The following is a 20842-nucleotide window of genomic DNA, read 5'->3' as shown; positions in this document are numbered from 1 at the left end:
CAAAATGGACACTCACCTTTTTAAAAGAAGCGGCAAGGGAAAAATATATCCTAAATCACAATCCAACCAAATTCTTCGATTTCAGTATATTTTCGGTTAAATGTTCACTATAGTAGACATAGGGTGAAACAAATTGGTCAAAAACGACAGCAGTTGTTCTAGGCACAGCTGTACATGACGACAAAAACGAAGCTTTATCCAAAACAGCCTGAAATTAAATTAACTGAACAAAAATGAACTACTTCGGCGTATTATTCATCCATAATAGTTGTTTCGTAATGAAATTACTTTAGATGTGTAAATAATGTACGAAATTCGTAAAAGTCTCATGGTGTCCATAATGCCCCATGGGGGTGTCCATTCTGCCCCGTATGCTTGAAGACGGTCATGAAAAACTAACATTTTTCATAACATTTTTTGAAGTGGATAAATCATTTTTCTTCGTGAGCATTCTTATGCAATAGATGCTAAATAGACTTTAAAAGGATACATGTATCAAACAACTAAACTTTTTGACATCTTGCCAGGTAAAATTGGCAAAAACCTTAGGGTGTCCATATTGCCCCGCCTACCCCTACTTTCAATCCTGAGCACCCACAAGTGGTGCAGAGGGCCGAATTGAAAGATTTCCATCCTGGGCGATTTCCAGCCATCGCCTTGACCTGTGGCCAGGTCAGATTTCTGTCGACTTGCTTGATTTCGTTATTGAGGCTGCGCCGCCATGAGCCTCTGGGTCTGCCTCTGCTGCGATGTCCTGCTGGGTTCCAGTCTAACGCTTGCTTGCAGTTCCGCCCTGCGTAGAGTGTGGTCGACCCACCTCCACTTTCGCTTCTGTCGCTATCGGCTTTTGATGACATCGACGATGGAGATCCAATTGTGAGGCAACCATGCACGAATTATATACCGCAAGCATCTATTGGTAAAGACCTGCAGCCATAGCGTGTTCTCTGCTGATACACATAGGCGTATAGCAGCACAGATTTCACGTTCAAGTTTAAAATTTGGATGTTGGTGCGTCGATTGATCTGATTGTTTTTCCATACCTACATTTCTTGAACTCGCAAAAGCAGCCCTCGCCTTCTTGATCCGTGCACCTATGTCGATCTTGGTGCCGCCATCAGCCACCATTTGGCTACCAAGATATTGGAAGCTTTCAACATTCTCCACTGATTGCCCAGTTACCGTAAAGCTGGAAGGGTTGACCGTGTTTACATCCAACGATTTGATCTTGTTGACGTTGATGGAAAGACCTCCCGCTGGAGAGCGATTGGCAAGAACATCGAGCATGCTCTGCATATCACAGCGCCGTTGAGCTAGGAGAGCATGGTCATCAGCCAGTTCGAAGTCATTTAGGTTCATGGTAATGGGTTGCCACAGCAATTTACGATTTGGTTCACGGTCAATAGCACCAACCAGGATCTCGTCGATTACGATGAGGAGCAGTAGCGGTGATGGTATACATCCTTGCCTCACTCCAGCAACGACCCGGATGGGATCGGACAAAACATCGTTGTGCAGTACTCTGCACGAAAATGCTCTGTACTGTGCTTCAATGAGGCCGATAATTTTCTCAGGGACACCCTTGCACCTTCCTACATGTTTCCGTGATTGAGACGGTCGAAAGCATTTTCGTTATCAATGAACACCAGGTAGAGAGACTCTTTGAATTCATTGATTTGCTCCAGGATGATACGGAGCGTGACAGTATGCTACACATAGGATTGTCCGGCACGGAATCCTGCTTGCTGCCGCCGTCAGAGAGTTGCGTCAATCTTCTCCTGTATCCTATTAAGAATCACTTTGCAGAGGACTTTGAGAACGATACACAGTATCATGATACGCCGCTAATTATCGCATACAGTTAGGTCACCCTTTTTGGGTACCTTTACTAAGACGCCTTGCATTCAGTCTGCCGGAAATGTCGTGGTTTCCCATAGGTCGCAGAATAATTGATGCAGTAGTTGTGCGGATACTACGGGGTTAGCTTTGAGCATCTCAGCTGATATGTGATCGACCCCTGGGGCCCTGTTCGATTTCATGCTACGGATGATGGCTGTTTCTATCTCCTGCACTGATGGAGCTTTGGTGTTGACACGGGTAATGCGTCGAACCCTTAGCGGATCATGCTGAGGTGGCCGACACTTGAAAAAGGCTTCGAGCATTTCAGCTGGTCAGTCTGGTCGGTCAGTAACTGTGCAGACGTGTCTTTCACGGGTATCGTAGCATTCATCTTGGTCCCACTAAAGCGACGTGACACATCGTAGAGGAGACGGATGTCACCTGCGTTTGCGGCTGTGCCCACGCTCTTTTGTCCTGTCTACATGAGCGTATCACTTCCTTCTCGAGAGCCGAATAGCGCTGATGGCCTACGGCTTTGGCTCCTCGTGTTTTCGCTCGCTCTATCGCGGCTTTGGCGTTCCTTCGCTCCTCTATCTTCCTCCAGGTATTGCGGCGCTTATAATAAATCCACATTGAGCGGCGGCGATATGGCCGCTAGGAGATTCCCGCGATACAGACGCAATGTCAAAATTGAACAAAAACTGTCACCCACCCAGCAGCATCGCAGCAGCCTTCAGGCCGTTCATATCAAAACAAAAGTTAGCACAATGGCATCTCAAGTGGCCAGAAACCGTAATAATATTTATCGCGCCATTGTTTCACTATAGTCATACGCATCACCTCGTCGACTTTGTATTTAATAATCGGGATGTTATTTAATGATGCTGCAGGATGATACGGCTTCATCTTTTCCATTTCCATATTGCGACTGTATCGCGTGCATCTCTTCGCGGCCATATCGCCGCAGCCTCATGTGGATTTGATATGAGCGCCGCATGCGGAATTTCTGACCATCAGGTCGCTCATATTTTGGCAACTTGATGGAAAAGAAGAAGACAAACGCGTTTCGAGGATTTATCTTGCTAGGCACAATATCATATGTGATCCACTGCTTTCTTCGGGTGCGTAACTCACCCAAATTATTCTCGCCAGTAGCGATGAAGGCGTTCTTGATGGCGCTCCATGCTTCCACCTTCTGAAATATTCGCTGCACGATTCTCTAGCTCTTCGACGAAGGGCCTTTTTACCGCAGCGTCTCCCAGTCGGCGTGTGCTGAACCGGCGCTCGATTTTCTCCTCCTGTCGCTGGGTCCTGGTAATGCGCAGTCGAATCTCGCCGATTAGGAGATGATGGTCGGACGCAATGTCGGCGCTACGATTGTTCCGCACATCAAGAAGGCTCCGTCTCCATTTTCGGCACTTTGTGCACTGGTCGATGAGGAAAGAGCGATCCCCCAATCACCATGTCATTGTTGCCACAAAACTCTGCAAGCAGCTCTCCGTTTTCGCTCATTTCTCCGAGACCATGGTGTCCCATGACGTGCTCATAGTCCGAGTTGTCGGAACCAACCCTCGCGTTGAAGTCGCCCATGACGATCTTAATGTCACCTTTCGGAATCTTGTCCACGACAGCATTCAGTTGACTGTAAAAGTTCTCTTTATCTTGCAATTCGGCAGCATCGGTTGGCGCGTAACATTGGATCATGGTAAGGTTTCGAACCCGTGTTCTGAATCTGGCTACAATTATCCTCTCATTAAAAGGTTCCCACTTCATAAGTGTACCGTGGGCGTGAGCGCTGAGCAGGAAACCAACTCCACGGTGGTGAGGAGCGTATTCACCTCGTAGGCCAGAGTATAGCAGAATTTGACCCGACGCCAATCTGTGTTCTCCAAAGTTCGGCCAACGGATCTCGCTCAGTCCTAGGATCTCAAGCTTCATACGGCATGCCTCATTGGCTAGTTGTGCCAGTTTACCCTGCTGGGCTAGGGTTAATACGTTCCAAGTTCCAATTCTTGTCCGTTGTTGCGCTAAAAGTCGTTGCCGTTGAATCAGTTCGTAATCTTTCATTTTCGGTTTTAGTTACGTTTTTTTTTTTTGGGGTTTCGGAGACAGTAGGTTGTTGCCCACCCAACTAACAATCGCCAGCCGCAAACAAGCATGCATGCTGAATTGTTGCTTTATAATAGTAATTATAGCTGAACTAAAATTATGCTGTACACACTACTGTACAAATGCTACTTCAATTGAAAAAGTAGCCAATGTTCAACTTTTCGTATTGGTATTAACAATGACAATTTAAAACACTTTTCAAACGTTTAATAAGATTTTTTTTCGACTCACAGTAATACCTTTACAACATAGTTTAACAAGACCTTTTTTTTGCTTCTTGTTAAGTTCATGTAAAAATTAGCACATGCATCTGTATGTGTAATCAAGGATGGGAACACTCTCTTGCAGAGAGTTACACTGACTTGCTGTTTTCTCAGTTCAAAAGCGTGCAATCAAGAAACGATGTATGGACGACTTTTACCTAGTGGTTTTGTCTAAAAGTTTGTCGAATAAAGTAGGGGTCGCACACGCATACCGAAGTCGTGAGGGAGCTAAGAAGGCAACTCTACACGAGGTGAATGTAAATTACACTCACCTTGTGGAGAGTCGCTTTCACAGCTCTGTCACGACTTTGGTATGCGTGTGCGATTCCTACTCTCTTCGGCAAACTTTTAGACAAAACCGCAAGGTAAAAGTCGTCCATACATTGTTTTTAGATTGCCCGCTTCTGAGCTGAGAAAATAGCAAGTGAGTGTGAATCTTTAAAAGTGAGTGTTCCCATTCCCTGTGTGTAATGTGTTTTCCACAAGTCAAATAAGCGCTTTCTTTTCACCATACTTTTACTCAGAGTATATGATGAAAACACGTGGTTTTTATTGAACAACAGCTGAATTAATCTGTTGTTCAGTCGTTAACCATAATATTGTGCTAATTCACCACTGCTGAACAGGAGTCGAAATTTGATCATTATTAAACCACGGGAAGTTTATGTTTTGATTTGAGCGCTTCAATTCATCATCTGACGCAGATGACGCAGATAGGAAGGCATGCGGCTGGCAATCGATGGGTCACGAGTTTGAATCTGGATTTAGGTAAATTTATGTGTAGTTATTATTTCAGATTATTTGTTCCCAGCAAGTTCCAATCATCAACTCTCGTTGAAATTGAAAAATTTTGCATTTTTTCATTTTTATTCATTTCTTTATTCAGTTTCTCCAAATTTGTGTGAACAAAACCCGAAAAAAGGCCATGCCTGGAAATTATCCAAATGTTATTCAGCATCATGCTGAATCAATTCGTCGTAAAGGTACTTGTAAAATGAGTGATTGTTAGTTGGGCAGTCAACCAGTCATCGTATAAGATGTTGTATAAGATGTTACAGTGGAGGCGATATGCGTACATTTTGCATGCGCCTAAATGGAGGCATGCACGCATAAGGCCTCCACATTATCATCTTATGCATCATCCTATACGATGACTGGGTGACTGGGTGGCCTAAGGTCCCCTATCCACCGTGGTGGGGCTGCCACCTTAGCTGTAGCTTCCGGTGAAGGAGCATTTCATACTCAGCCGCTGGATGTCAGGACAGACGCTGCTTGAGCCGCACCTCCTTGATGAACAGACGCTCGAGACGTACCTCCTCAATCTAGCTAAAGTTAGAAGGACAACGGTTTCCAGTCTGCACTACCAGCTAAACACACAACTCTTAGCAAGCGCTCTTTGTCATCCCTTGGAAGCATGAGGTAGGAACTTGTGAGGATCAAAACTATGTTGGACGCTCTCCTTATCGACTCACCGTTTTGCAGTCCAAAATGTTAAGTTAAATAAGTGAACTTGTAATAAGTGCTTCGCGATTCCCAATTTTCAAATTCTAAAATTCCCCTTTTTTAACTTGTGTAACTGTAGGAAAGTCAATAATTCAATACCTGCACACTACCAGAAAAAATATATTTTTAATGGCAGAATAACCGACCGATACTTTGTCTTGGTATGTTGCAGTTATGTGCTAGTCTATTAGTTTTGTTTAGGATGTTTAGTGAAATTGACTGTTTTGTTCTACCTTTGTGATGATGTCTCGGAAAAAATAATGAATCTACATTACTGATGTTTTTTTGATACACATAACAAGCAAATTCCTTTCCATCGATGACACTTGATTGCTACAAACAAAGAACCTGTTTATAAATCAAATATATTCCGAATGTCATCCCATCCAAGGTAAATTCGTTTTATTGAACACCAATCACTTGCTTTTCTTCAATTTCTTAAATTTGATATGCGCATCCTACCTTTTTCAGAAGACAGGCAGTAAGGTGACACTGCTGGCATCCGAGCAGAGTGCTCAATTGGATTTGAAACGAGCATGCAATGCATTGATGCATACTAGACTGTTCCAAAATAAATATGCAATCTACATTTTAGTTTGAATTTGGATAGCCTGATAAAAGTGCGTATGGAATTGACACATGCGTCTAAGTATATTGCTCTTTGCTTGTTTGTTTCAGGTTTATTCATGTCTTGAAACAGAACGAAATGTGTAACTAGAGCATAAGGAGTGCTGTTAAATTTACAAGTTCAAAAATATTCTGGTTCTGAGTTTATGGAGAGTGCCAAATTAAGCTTTCAGTTGAAATTTAAGAATGTACGTCAAACACTTTGCTGAGAAGAAGTCTTAATCACATTGGGTACGTTACGCCATCAAGAGAAAGTTTAAAATTGTACAAGTAAAAATATCGTGCCGCACCAGTCTAATGGTAACTTGCATATTGTTGGCTCCGACATGCTCGGGTTGCCCCGTAAATCGAGAGGGATAAGTGGGAAGGCTGAATTGAGCTTTTATTTATAACTTCCTTTCTAACTAGTTTTTTTTTTGCAATCGTATTGCGGAACGCAGCAAGGGGTGAATAAAAAAGACAGAGCAGAAACTATTTTTCAGGAAATTCGATCCAGACAGATGCAATTGGCATGAATTAAATTTTTCTCTTTACTGTCCCCCTTTTTTATTTTATTGCACCTACAATTTAACCCGGCATCTAGCCTTGGATCGATTTATTATATTTTTACTCTGTGAGATCATGCCAAAAATCGTGTGGATTCAATTATCAGTAAGATTTGAGGAATTTCTTTAACTTTCCTGGTCAAAAGACATGTTTCGGGGTGGTGATTAGTCATAAGAAACTCAATGAATAATTATGGATTTACTCATACTTAGTATTCAAACCTTCAATAAACAACCTAATAAACAAATAAACTAGGAATCAAAATGATTACAATTCGATGAAACATTACTGTCTTCAGCTTTTGGTTGTCACCATTTTCTTCGAAATTTATAAATAACACTAGTTTACAAAATAAAACGAAAGTCGTGAACTTCTGTCAACGACCACAATTTTTGAAGCAAATTTAGCGCTGATTTCGAAACCGTGCTTTGAAAAATTTTAAGTAAAATAGTTTTTGAGTTGTAGCTCAATATTGAGTTTAACAACTTTTCAAAATATGGAATTTACTCAAATTCAAATATCTTGCTTGTTCAACCAATTTTAAAACTTTTTCATAAATTTAAAGCTGAATATAATACCATTCGATCATCTAAATTCAGGTTTTGCGTCAGATTGACGAAATTCAAAATATTGGCGAGTTTTAAGGACTACCTCCTTAAATTTTAGCATAATTTAAAAAATATATATGAAGAAATGAATTTTTTTTTCAATAAGAACAACAATTGAAAAATTCTTTCTTTATTTAACATATCATATGTAGGTGAGTAACAGTAAAAAATTCAGCTTTATCGGATTATGGAGAATAAGATGTGTGAAGTGAGCGACTTTGCTTAAAAATATAACGAAAATCGATTTCAAATTATCAACCTTGTATGGGAAGTCGAAAAAAATCCGCCCTACTGTATTTTTTATCCTTCGCGTTTTCGAACTCAGGACATGATTCTACACCAAAAATGATCATCAGCTTACCGAGTTCAAAAATGTTGTAAACTAGTGTAAGTGAAAGTATTACTCGAAAAGTCACTTGCTTCACATTGATAACATCCATGGTCATCCCACCATAATCCTTCTGGAATGGACACAAAACTCTCGCTACTGCCCTATCACTGTTAAAAATCATTTTCAGGTTTTGCGGTTGGTCAGCAAAGGTGGAATGTGTGAACTGTGGTTAAACATGACATGTAACCTTTTGACTTACCGCATTTGTCGTTTGGCTTCTGGACATCGGTGTTGTCCCCAATGGAAATTCGGCATACTTATTGAGGGCAAAAATTTTTCCAATGTATTTTTTTGATGTGGTGTTTATGGAATTGTTAGCAGCTCGTTTTGTAGTCACGTCGATTCCCAAGTAACATTTTTTAGTCAAATAGACTAGAAGAAATTGCGTTCTGTTGGAATATTGTCATCTTCATTCAATTATTGATATAACTTAATTTTTTTTAAACGGGCGAATTCCTATGGCGATAACTGGCAATGGTTTTGATGTCTAACGTTCTGTCAAGGGAAACAGTCGGAAAGGCGCTGTCCATAAACTACGTAGACTCAATTATTGCAATCTCAGACCCCATCCCCCCTCGTAGACTTTCGTCCATACAAAATTTTCGAAATTTGTATGGACCATAGACTTAAACCTGAACCCCCCATCCCCCTTCAGAGTCTACGTAGTTTATGGACAGGCCCTGATATGTGTTAAAATATTATGGAAGAAAAACTGTGTAAGGGAAGCCTTTGGAATCAACTAAGCATTGGAACAGTTTCGTATATCTATTAAAGAAACTGAATCGTAGCATTTTCTGCCTATACCAGACGCTTTGAAGGAAGAAAACTTCATTCGAAACCATCTCGTGGAAATGGAATTCAATCAAAGGCTCCGGAAAAATGTTCCGTAACACAACAATGGAACGCCATATGGATTCAGTTCACTGAAAAATTGTGCTTCTTTCCCTTTCGATGACTTCAAATATTTTCCACCATACCTGTAACCTTATCAATCACTTATATCCCACTCATATCAGCTTTCATGTCCCTCTTCTCTTCTCTCTTGATCTCCTCTGACAGGAAATTAATTATGACTCACCTCGTGGCGGTGTGTCGGTGATAACGGAGAAGGGCGAAACGACCACCTCGTACCTGCTAATCCAGCGTGCCAAGGGAACCGACTCGGGCAAGTACGTCTGCTCGCCGTCGAACGCCAACTCGTACTTCATCAACGTGCACATATTGAACGGTGAGTATGACTGTACGGCCCGACTGGCTGCTGGTACTGATACCTGTTAGGTCAGGCGTTTGACTCTTTGATCCTCTCATTCTGGTAGTCAACGCGCACGAAAGGACGGCGGCGTAACCGTAGTGGATATTGGATTCCAGTAATAATCAACTCCCAACGAGCCAACGTTGAGCTTCTCGTTGCCGGCGAGTGGTTCGTTACATTTTGTTAGAGAGAGGGGGTTTTCATTGGGGTCAAAAGAATGGATCAAATCGGTACCGGAAATAACCGTTTCATTTGGGGTGGATACAGAAGTTATTGGTGGCAGTGTTTCATAAGTTTTCCGGGACAATTACCGATTGACAGCGGTATCTACACATAATGATATAAGTTTTGTATGAGCTTAGAGAAAAAACGTCGAATGCCAAAACATCGAAAGGGACAAAACGTCAAAAACGTGTAATCTAAGCTAATAGTGTGTTCTTTGTTCTTTTGACCTTCCGGAACTCGTTTCCCCGGAAATTAAGGATCAAGGGGTAACATTAACCTTTTAAGCATGGTCAGCCCCACTGATTTCCATGTTTTTTTGCTTTCCAAAAAGGCTGAGCGGTTGGTACGCGATGTCCCCATTTAAAAACTTTCTTGTAAAACCAATAACGCTGCAAAGTAGGCCTGGACACATTAATGCTTGTAATGCATTTCCGTTGCACTGCAAGCATCTATAATAACATGAAAAATGGTAGAATTCGTCGATTTATTTATTTTTCAGGATTCTTTCAATGAATGACGTGTACATATTTGTAGATAAGACTAGGCTAGACTAGACTAGAAAGAACTAGAATAAAGAACTTACTCTTTGCTTATATTACTCGTTATCGACAGGTATTCTTCTAAGGATTCCTCCCGGAATTCCTCTAGGGATTCTATCGTGGGTTCCTCCAAATTTAAGGCATACCTCCCAGCATTTTGTCAGGTATTTTGCCCGGGATTTTTTCAGGATCCTTCCAGCGATTCCACCAGAGATTTCATCATTGATTTCTCACGGAATGCTTTAAAGATGTCTCCTGGATTTCCATCAGACATTGATTCCTCCAGGGATTCTTTAATGAGACTGCATCAGAAATTCCTTCGGGATTCTTCCTGGATTATCTTCTTCCTGAGATTCCTTCATTGATTTCTCTCCGGACGCTTTCACGATTTTTTTCCGGCATCCCATCAGGGATTTCTCCCGGGATTACTTCATTGACTTATCTCGGGATTCATTTACTGATTTCTTCCGGGTTTTTGAACGGATTATTCACGAAATTTCATCAGGAATTCTACCAGGATTTTTCCCGGTTTATCTCCCGGGATCCCTTCAGGGATTTCTTGCGGGTTTCCTTGAAGAATTTCTTCCCGAATTCCTCCATTGATACCATCCTAAATTTCGTGGTTACTTTTGGATATTTCTCTCAATATTCATTTAGGGATTCCATTAGACCTTTTCCCCGGGATTCCTCCAGTCATTTTTCATTGATTTATTGATTTCTAACGGGAGTCTTCTAGGGATTTTCCCTGGACTCCTTTCGTTTTTTTTCTCAGGAATTTTTCCTGGAGGTTTCAGAGATCCCTTCAGATATTTCTTGCGGGATTCCTTCATAGATTTCTCATATAAGAGAACTTTTTCTTTAATGTTCGTCAAAGATTCATCCATGAATTTCATCCAGGATTCCTACCTGGCGTTTGTTCAGAGATGGATATCATCCGGGATTTATTCAGCGATGTCACCCGGGATGCTTTCCGGGATCCTTGTAAGTTTTTGTTAATCCCCAGGATTGCTTTTGTGATTTTTTTGAAATTCCTAAAGCGACAATTGAGTGATTTTCTCGGGACTTCTTATTTTTTTCTTCAAGGTTTCCGTTATTGTTTTTTTTTCAGGGACTTCTCTGGCACTCTTTCTTTCAGGCATTCTTTTAAACATTGATACTATTAGACTTCCTCCTGGATCATTTCAGGAATTCCTTCAGAAATTTATTTTGTGATTCCTTCATGGATTTTCCCTGGCTTTCCTTAATAAATTCATCCTAGTATTCTTCTTAGGATTCCTTCCCAGATTCATTGAGTTATTCCAGCAGGGATCCTTTCAGGAATTCCTCTTGGGATTTCCTTAAAGATTTCTCCTGGGATTTCTTCAACAACTCCTTCAAGAATTCCTTCTGGGATTCTCCTGGGGTTTCTTGAAATTCCTCCCAAAACCCTTTTTAGCTGTTAATACCGGAATTCCTACATTCTTTATTCTTGGGACTTCAGCCCATTCTTCAAGGATTCCTTCTGGGATTTCTTCTGGGATTGTTTCAGGGGTTATACTCGGTTTGGATCCCTTCAGGGATCCCTCTAGGATATTCAAAAGGACTCCTTTAGAGATATTTTCGGAGAACATTTCCAGATTTTCAGAGTTACGCAGGCGGTTTTAGTGGTTTCGAAGAGTGTCAGGTGCATTACGTGGTGGATTTAGGAAGATTTCTGAGGCATTTCAGGAAGTTTCAAAATATTTTCAGAGGGTTTCAGAAGCGTTACATAGGGCTTCAGGGGCTTTTTTTAGGGCTCCGGAATGTCTCAGGTGCGTCACTCTTTGAATCCTCCAGTACCGCCCCGTAACACCCACGAAAACCCCTTTGTGGAAATCCCTATAACAAAGGGTATCAACTATCTTCACAAACAGGAGGCTACCGTCTAAATAGCATAGGATATCGGATTCCCACATCATCATAGTGAATCAAGTCCGAAAATATCCATATACAGTAGACGTTTGGTCGATGCAAACGGTTTAACTGCAATTCTTTTAAACTGCAAGTTCGGTAAGTGCAACAAATTTGCAGTTATCGCACCGCCAAACGTCAAAATGGTGCGCCATGTTAGTCCAAATGAACAGTTGGGCCACGTTCACGGTTATTTTATGTCGATTGACAACCTGTTGACATCTGTCAGTCGTTACAGTTATCGAATTTCATTCGCTAAGTGAAACGTAAACATGTTGCAGTTATCGAACGTCTACTGTACCAGAATGAGAGTACTCTAATAATCTAATACTATAATGGCAAATTTGCCAATCACAGTCACAGTCACCCATGAATGTTTCTTCTGACCATGTGTGAATGTTTTTGTTGCATGATAGTCAAGATCATACACCCATCACTGTCACAAAAAGTACAGTTTGACAGTAAAATTGCAATAACTGGATTCAGGCTCTCATTGGTGTTTCAGAGCATCCTAGAGGTCTCAGGGGCCGTTGAGGGGTCTCAGGCGCATTTTAGGGGATCTCAGGCGGCTCCTGGAGGTCTCAGGAATGCTTCAGTATGTCTCAAGGAATATCTGGAGGCCTCAGGGGAGTCCAGGCGATTTATAGGATGTTTCATACTGTTGAAATGCCGCGAAATCGACGTAGTTCCTTTGAAAAACTTCAAAACGCCTTTCAACCCCTGAGACCCCTTCACGAAAACCATTGAAACGCCCCTGGGTACCTTGAAATGCCTTTGAAAGCATATATGGTCATATAACATCATTTAAATGTTCTTGAAACCCCTGTAATTCATTAGAAACGCTCCTTACGCCTCCTGATGGTCTCAAGGGTGTTCCTTAAACCTCCCCTAGAACGACTCTGAGTAGGAATTTCTTGGACCGCCCCTGAAATTTCCATAATCCCAATGAAATCCACTTGAAATCAGAAAGCCTTTAAAAGGCTTCAGAAATCATCTGAAATGTACCTAAAAACCCCTATTAAACGACCTTGAAATGCTATCAAACACTCCTGAAACCTCTTACAGCGCCCTTAAAACGTTCCTGAAACTCCTTTAAATTCTATGAAATACCTTTAAACGCCTCTGAAAGTCCTTGTAACGCCATTTGAAGACCTGAGACCCCTCTTGACTCCCTGAATCACCCTGAAACCCCTTGTAAATTCCCTGAAACCCCCAATGCAATTGAAACGCCCCTGAAATCTCCGTTCTCCTATTTAAACGCCAATGAAACCTGATGGAATTAAGGTTCCTGGAATTCCCTGGAAGAACTCCCTGGAACGCTTCTGAAAGCCCTGGGTACCTGAAGATGAAATAGCACAAAAATGGTTATAACTTTTTTTGTTTTTCGATGGATTCTGATGAAATTTTCACAACTTCCCGAAAAACTCTTCTAGTTTATGATGCCGGGGACATGGGTGCCTGGTCCACATGGTTATTCCGGATTGTCTTGGGGTACCAAAATTGACCACATACTTTGCGCAACGTATATCTCAAGATCCCGATGAGGTAGAAGTATAGTGTCTTCGGCGAATTTGTTCAGCAGGTTAAGAACTAACTGGAAACGACAACTTTGGTTCGCGATTCGGCTGCTAGGCGGCGCCAGTATCAAAAATTTTCAAACCCTTATATCGCAGAAATCTGATAATGATGCTGTCTTCGGCAAAATTCTTCAGCAAGCTCAGAACTATCTGCTAGTAAAGTCTTTGGTTTGGGATTTGTCCGCTAGGTGGCGCATTGTGTCTGAAAATTTCAAACAGTTTATCTCGATACCCTAATGAGGTACAAGCATGCCGATTTCAGCAAAGTTGTTCAGCAAGGTAAGAACTATCTGACAATGACGTCTTTGGTTCGAGAATCGTCCGCTAGGTGGCGCCCCAAGTAACAGAACTAACTGAATAACAGTTTCTTAAGCTAAAGTTTGCTTAAGAGTGGTTTGTTCCATTCTTATACAGCAAAATTGTTTGTTGGGGCCAGGGTCAAAAATCTTCGAACTTCTATATCTTAGAATTCTCATAAGATAGAATGATGCCGTCTTCAATAAAGTTCTTCAGCAAACTAAAAACTGTCTGATAGTTGAGTCTTTGATTCGTGATTTATTCGGTAAGTGGCACCATGTTTATAATATTTAAACACGTGTATCTCGTTACTGTAATAAGCTAAAAGCATGGCGTTAACTGTAAAATTGTTCGGCAGGTTGAGATCTATCCGGCAATGGCGACGCTAGGTGACACCAGCAATCAAAACATTCAAACAATTTTATCTCAAAAATCGGAAAACGTCCAGCAAACTGTTCCGAAAGTTAAGAAGAAGTAAGACGTATCTGGTGTCCTCGGTTCTGATATTTTTCGATAGGTTCCGTATAGTATTAATAAAATATTTGTATGAGCACCCTAATAAACAAGAAGTATTCCATTTTCAGCATATTTGTCATCTAGGACTCCCATCAGGAACTCCTTCAGGAATTCCTTCGGTAATTTCTGCAGGAATTTTTCCAGGAATTTCTCCGGACTTTTTTTTCCAAGATTTTTTCCGGAAATTTCACTGAGAGTTTTCCCAGGAATTCGTCCATGAGTGCTTCCAGGAATATCTTCATGAACTCCTCCGGGAATTTGTTCGGGAATTCCTCCTGAATGTTCTATAGGAATTCCTCCAAGAATATCTCTAGGAATTTCTCCAGGAATTTTTCCAGGAGTTTCTCCAGGAATATATCCGGGAATTTTCTGAGGAAAACTATCGTTTTTTTTCAAGAAAATCTTCTCACAAAACCCTCGAGAATTTCTTCCGGAATTCCTCTAGGACTTCCTTTAAAAATACCTCCGGGAATTTATCCAATACTCCGGGAATTTCTCCAAGAATTCCTCCAAGAATTGTTTTTGGAATTTCTTCTGGAAATCTTCCAGAAAATCCTCCAAGAATTCTTTTCGGAATTCCTCCGGGCACTCTTCTGAAAATTCCTCCGGGAATTTGTAAAGGAAATCATCGGGATTTTCTCAGGAAATCCTCTGGGAATTTCACCAAGTTTACCTCTGAGAATCCCTCTGAGAAGGCAATTTCTCTAGGAATTTCTCCAGCAATTCCTCTGGAAAATTCTTCAGGAAATCCTCCTTATTGGGGGATTCCCCGAAGGAAATTGCTAAATCCATTAAGAGATTTCCTGGAGTAATCCACGGGAGAATTCCTGGAGAAAAACCCGAAAGAATTCCTGGAAATAATCCCGGAAAAAGGCTTGGAGAAATTACTAATGGGAGTATTAGAAGAATTCCCGGAGAAATTCCTGAAGGGAATCGTAAAGAAATGCCAAGTGGAATTTCAGTAAAAATTTTGGAAGGATTTCCTGAAGAAATTCCTAGTGGGGAAGTTTGGTGGAGAAAACCTAGGGGGGTGCCTAGATGGGGAAAACAAAGGAGGAATTCCTGGAGAAATTCTCAGAGGGTTTTCTGAAAAAAAGTCACGGAAGACTTCCTGAAGAAATTCCCATTGGATTTTTTTCTGAAAAAAAAACCGGAAGTTTTCCTGAAAAAAAATCCCGAAGAATTTTCTGGGGGACTTTCCGGAGGATTCTTGGAAGAATTTCTAGAGGATTTCCCGGATAATTTCTTGCAGAAATTTCCGAAGCAATTCCTGGGGGATTTCCTGAACAAATTCCCGAAGGAATTCCCGAAGATATTCCTGGAGGAACTCGTAGAAAAATTCTCGGAGAAATCCAGTCTGAAGAAATTCTTGAAAGTATTCCTGAGGAAAATCCCGGAACAATTCGTGGAGTAATTCCCGGAGGAACTCATGGAGGTATTCCTGGGCAAATTCTCTGGAGAACTCCTGGAGAAATTTCCAGAGGAATTCCTGGGAAATTACCAATTCCTCCGCGAGAGTTCCTGATGTGGGTCCTAGAGGAAATCCTGGAAAAATTTCCGGAAGAATTCCCGGAGACATTTCCAGAGGAATTCCTAGAGAAATTCCCGAAGAAATTCCTGGAAAAAATCTCAGTAGAGTTCCTGTAGAAACACCCGGAGACATTCCCGGAAGATAAAAACGGAGCAAAATTGTGGGGTGACAAAATTTTTCTGCAGGGGGTCAAAGACGATGAAGCGAACAACCAAGCGAATAAATCACGAATCAAAGACTCAACTATCAGGCAGTTTTTAGCTTGCTGAAGAACTTTGTTGAAGACGGCATCATTCTATCATCAGAATTCTGAGATATAGAAGTTTGAAGATTTTTGATCCTGGTGCCACCTAGCGGACGATTGTCGCACCAAATACGCCATTGCCAGATAGTTCTTAGCCTGCTGAACAACTTTGCTGAAAACGGCATGCTTGTACCTCATTAGGGTATCGAGATAAACGTGTTTGAGTTTTTAGACACAATGCGCCACCTAGCGGATAAATCCCAAACCAAAGACTTTACTATCAGATAGTTATGAGCTTGCTGAAGAATTTTGCCGAAGACAGCATAATTCGATCTTATCAGGTTTCTGAGATAAGAGGGTTTGTATATTTTTGACACTGGCGCCGTCTAGCGGCCGAATCGTCATTGCCAGTTAGTTCTTAACCTGCTGAACAAATTCGCCGAAGACACTACTTCTACCTCATCGGGATCTTGAGATATACGTTGCGCAAAGTATGTGACCAATTTTGGTACCCCAAGACAATCCGGAATAACTCCGGAACCATGTGGACCAGGCTTCCATATCCCCGGCATCATAAACTAGAAGAGTTTTTCGGGAAGTTGTGAAAATTTCATCAAAATACATCGAAAAACAAAAAAGTTATGACCATTTTTGTGCTTTTCCGAAGGTGGAAAATGTAAGTTGGCTGGATGAAGGTTAAAGATTTTTCTTAGAACTAGGGTCTTGTACCATTTGGGCAGGTGTACCTATTTTGGGCACTTGCCGCTATAACTAAGTCAATTTCAAACCGATTGATTTGAAATTTTGTCCAGAGTTAGGCACGTACAATATCTAATTCTGTACAAAAAATCAAATCAATCGGTTTGAAATTGACTTAGTTATAGCGACAAGTGCCCAAAATAGGTGCACCTGCCCAAATGGTACAATACCCTATATCAAAGACCTTCATTTTTTCCGAGAAAGCATGTTCATTATATTGGAATTTGACTGTTGATGAATATTTTTCATATAGATTCAAATGGTGACCATCCTTAACTCCAAAAAGTCTGAATAAACAGTATTTGATACACCAGAAGCGTTGATGCTTTTGTCATGGTTGTCATTCAAACGTACTTGAAAAGTCTTCTTTATTAAAATGGAACAGTTTTTCATATGTTGGGATTTTTCTAGCCGTTCCAAACTGTCCTGAAATTCAGTCCTTCAAATCTACAGGAGTAGTTTTGTTTGCTTTAACGCAATGGTGCAATAACATCGCACAATCTGCTGGAATCCGTGCATAACTTGTAAACTCGAGTGTTATTCAGAGATATTCTTGTTAGAATATTCCAGATCATCCAAACTAACTTGAAGTTCAGAGCTTTAGGTCTATACTCGTAACAGTAGATAGTCATATCCGATAACAGAGAAGCCTTACATTATCAACTTAGGCTACTGTACTTACTTAAATATGTCTTTAATTGAACTCTAATTGATATGTGTTATTCAAAATATACCCATTCACATAGCGCTCTAGATAATAGAGCTGTATAATAAGAATAGGATAACGAAAAAAAACGGTATCATTATTGATTCCTAATGTCTAAAGTTACAACTCAGACTTCAGCTATGCCATGGGCTATCTGGTCTTTGATTCCGTAATGGTCTTGAGCAGAAATATTGAGAAAAAAAAATAGGAAAAACTCTTCCTGGCTTCAAACTGCCCCAGCAATAAAACCTTCCTCCGTCATCAATCACAACAGCTAAGCCAACTTCATCACTACGTGGAAACTCTTCCCACGGTACACAATAATCCTGTTTATGGTGAATATAGAACGAAGCCACGCCTCGAATTTTCGAAAGCACAAATCTGAGGAACCAAACATCGCACCGAGCTGAAAAATTGATCGATTGGTCACCCGCTGGTAGTGACCAATCGATCAACTTTTCAGCTCAGTGCGATACCTGGTTCTTCAGATTTGTGCTTTTGAAAATTCGAGGTGTGGCTTCGTTCTATATTCACCTTATATGCCTACGTCTGCAATCTGCAGTTGCAACACAGCTCAGAGCACTCAATATAATCCACTCTATTCACAGCAGACCAGACCAGTGTAGTGTCGTCATCCAAGAGTACATCCTCACGAGCTTTCTAACCTTTTTCTTTCTTTCTTTCTTTGTTGTTCTCTTCCATCCCCACCGGCCTGCAGGCGAACATCCGGAAGCAATGCAGCACGGCGGCCAGCTCAGGATAGGTGACCCATTGCACGTGTTTGTCTTCGTAATCATCACCCTGGTGGCAAGTGTGCGATGAAGTCCAGCCATTCAGCCGCACGGAACGACGCGTGTGAGTGTCTCGTTGACGACCGGAGGGTGTGAGTGTGTGTAGTGTAGCATGTGTGTGGAGAAAGGGGGGGAGGGGAGAGTGGAATTCCATTGGTGACCTCCAGCTGGGTTGTAGGGTGAAACTGCTGCGACAATGGCACAAATGGTTCCTGGTGTTTCTTAGAATTTACTTCGGTTCGTGTGGGGCGTTCGTGTGTGTTTTGATTTGCGGGAAGTGGCAGGTAGAGGGGAATCATCATAAAATGCTCTATTTTTTGTTTTCAATGACGGTGTTCAGCAGTACTCGTTGTCAGTTTTAGATAATCCGTAGTAATTCTAGGCTCTTTATGTCAGCTTAAGTTAACTTCGTGAGGACGTCTCTGATGTTTCATGGAAACTTTAGATACTCGATGGTAATGCGAGGAACTTGACGACAGCCTGTGATACCTCTCAAGCTCTCCCAAGCAGAGATGCCAGATATACAGATTTTTGACCTTCCATACAGACAAGATACAGAGTACAGAAAAATACAGATTTTTAAAATGTGATACAGATTTCTCCAGAAAACATAAAATTTGAAGTTATTTTCAATAAATTAAATGAAAACTTCATAAATTGCAGCTTAAACTTCAAAATACATTATGAGAATTTGTACTATTTCACACATGTTTTAGAAAAAATCATACTAGTTAAAATTAAAAACCATCAAAAAGTAGTGCATTTTTGTTAGTTTCTATTGAAATCTATGACTCTTGGTGTCTGCTATACCCTCAAATATGGCGATACAGAAAAATCTGTATTGTTACAGATTTTTTGTTAAAATAATCTGGCATCTCTGCTCCCAAGTAACACACTTGTCACAGAAAAGTCACGACGGCGTAGGTTTTTGTTGCGCAGGAATCCCTGTGAAAAATTTTTAAAAACCAAATACTTGCTAGAAGTAAGCCCCCCAGTGACTTCTGCACAACCAAAACCCGCGCTGCCGTGGCTTTTCAGTGACAAGGGCTCGTCAGTCTAAAATACGTAATATTCAATGTAATATTCTGTGTCAGTCCATAATATTCCAGGGTAGTCTGCAGCACTTCATGGGGATTTAAGGCACTTCTTGTTAACTCGAAAAGTACAGATTCTATTGTATTTCAGTAAAGATAATGAAGCCTTTATGATAGAAACACCATAATTATTGCATTCTATCATACCTGCATACCTTTCTATACCTAACATTTGTATGACATTTTGTGACGACAATATTTTTCTTTTTAATCCTTATAAACCTACTCCTATGGATCTCTTACCTTGTACTCCCTCAAAAACACTTCATCCAATCAAGTGAACTCCAACCATGTGTGGCTCAGTCTAGTAGAGTGAATGGTATTCTACAATGATGTCGTTGCCGGGCTTGAGTGTGCGACATACCGATGGTATGAATATGATGTGCCCATTATATGGCGGCACTAAGTTTGCTTTGGATAATTAGATTGTCATAAATTCCTCGAATGGGATGTCGATGAATCTGCCATTTGTAAGTGAATAATGGATTGAGTTGCATAACCCACCGTAGAATAGGGACCACTGATTTTCCTAGATTTTTGGCACAGTTTGTATAATTCAACTTTTTCATGAATAAATTATTACATTTGGCTCAAGACATCAAAGATGTAATGTAAAAGTTGATTGTCAGTGTTCATCTTTTGAATCAATGTGTGGATCCAGTCATAAAGTACTGCATACTTTTCAGGGGAAGGGGATTTTCGGAAGTGTAACAAGCAATGTTTTAAGTATAAGACCCGATCAGAAACGAAGAACAAAATTAAAACTGTTGGAGCGATCATGATCTGGAAGCGATCGACAGCAAGGCATACAGGGGATGGCCAAAATGTTTGGGATAGGCAACTTTTTTTTCTCTCACAAAAAAGTTCAACATGCTATAACTTTTCATAGAGCGCATCAAAAAATCTCAAATTTTGACTGTTTGTCAACCTATTATGTGTGCATCATTGGTACAAATTTGGGCTCGATTGATAACTATTTCGCAAAGTTAGAACCGTTCGGGTAAAACGCTATTTTTCAAACAACTCATTTTTTAGGTGTCATATCTCGGAAACCAGTGAACCGAATTGAATGAAATTTTGAACGTACACTAACAATATGTAAATGCTTCACAAACTATTAAAACATAGGAGCTTTTTAAGGTGAATATATGACGAAGCCACACCTGGAATTTTCAAGAGTACAAATCTGAAGAACCGTATGTCGGTTTGCGCTGAAAAGTTGATCGATTGGTCACCACCAGCGGGTAACCAATCGATCAACTTTTCAGCACCAACCGATGTTCGGTTCTTCAGATTTATGCTCTTGAAAATTCCAGGTCTGGCTTCGTCATATCTTCACCTTAAACATTGAAAAAAGTTATCATGGATTGACATTTTTTGGATTTTTCTCGAAAAATTGTAATTTTTTTACATCAATGTCAATAAATTTTAGTGTTGATGTCCAAAGATTTTCTACTTCTGTTCTCAGGTTATCTCTAATCAGATATATTAGAGCC

The 20842-nt window shown here is 40.8% G+C and overlaps 1 protein-coding gene across 3 annotated transcripts in view; it reads left to right on the top strand.

Annotated features, from left to right (window-relative positions):
- Window positions 1-20495, top strand: part of LOC115254967 (zwei Ig domain protein zig-8-like) — a 188041-nt gene extending 167546 nt beyond the window's left edge. For 2 of the 3 annotated variants that reach the window (XM_062850074.1, XM_062850073.1), the window contains 2 exons: window positions 8946-9114; window positions 18180-20495. In XM_062850074.1, the coding sequence (XP_062706058.1) occupies window positions 8946-9114; window positions 18180-18283 (273 nt within the window). In that variant the 3' untranslated portion in view covers window positions 18284-20495. The remainder of the gene's footprint in view (window positions 1-8945; window positions 9115-18179) is intronic. The other variant, XM_029852656.2, reaches the window with a different exon arrangement.
- The last annotated feature ends 347 nt before the right edge of the window (window positions 20496-20842 follow it).

Source organism: Aedes albopictus, chromosome 2, assembly GCF_035046485.1.
Source record: "Aedes albopictus strain Foshan chromosome 2, AalbF5, whole genome shotgun sequence".
Lineage (NCBI taxonomy): Eukaryota > Metazoa > Arthropoda > Insecta > Diptera > Culicidae > Aedes > Aedes albopictus.
The sequence above is the reverse complement of the archived record's forward strand: the minus strand, read 5'-3'. Positions and strand labels throughout refer to the sequence as shown.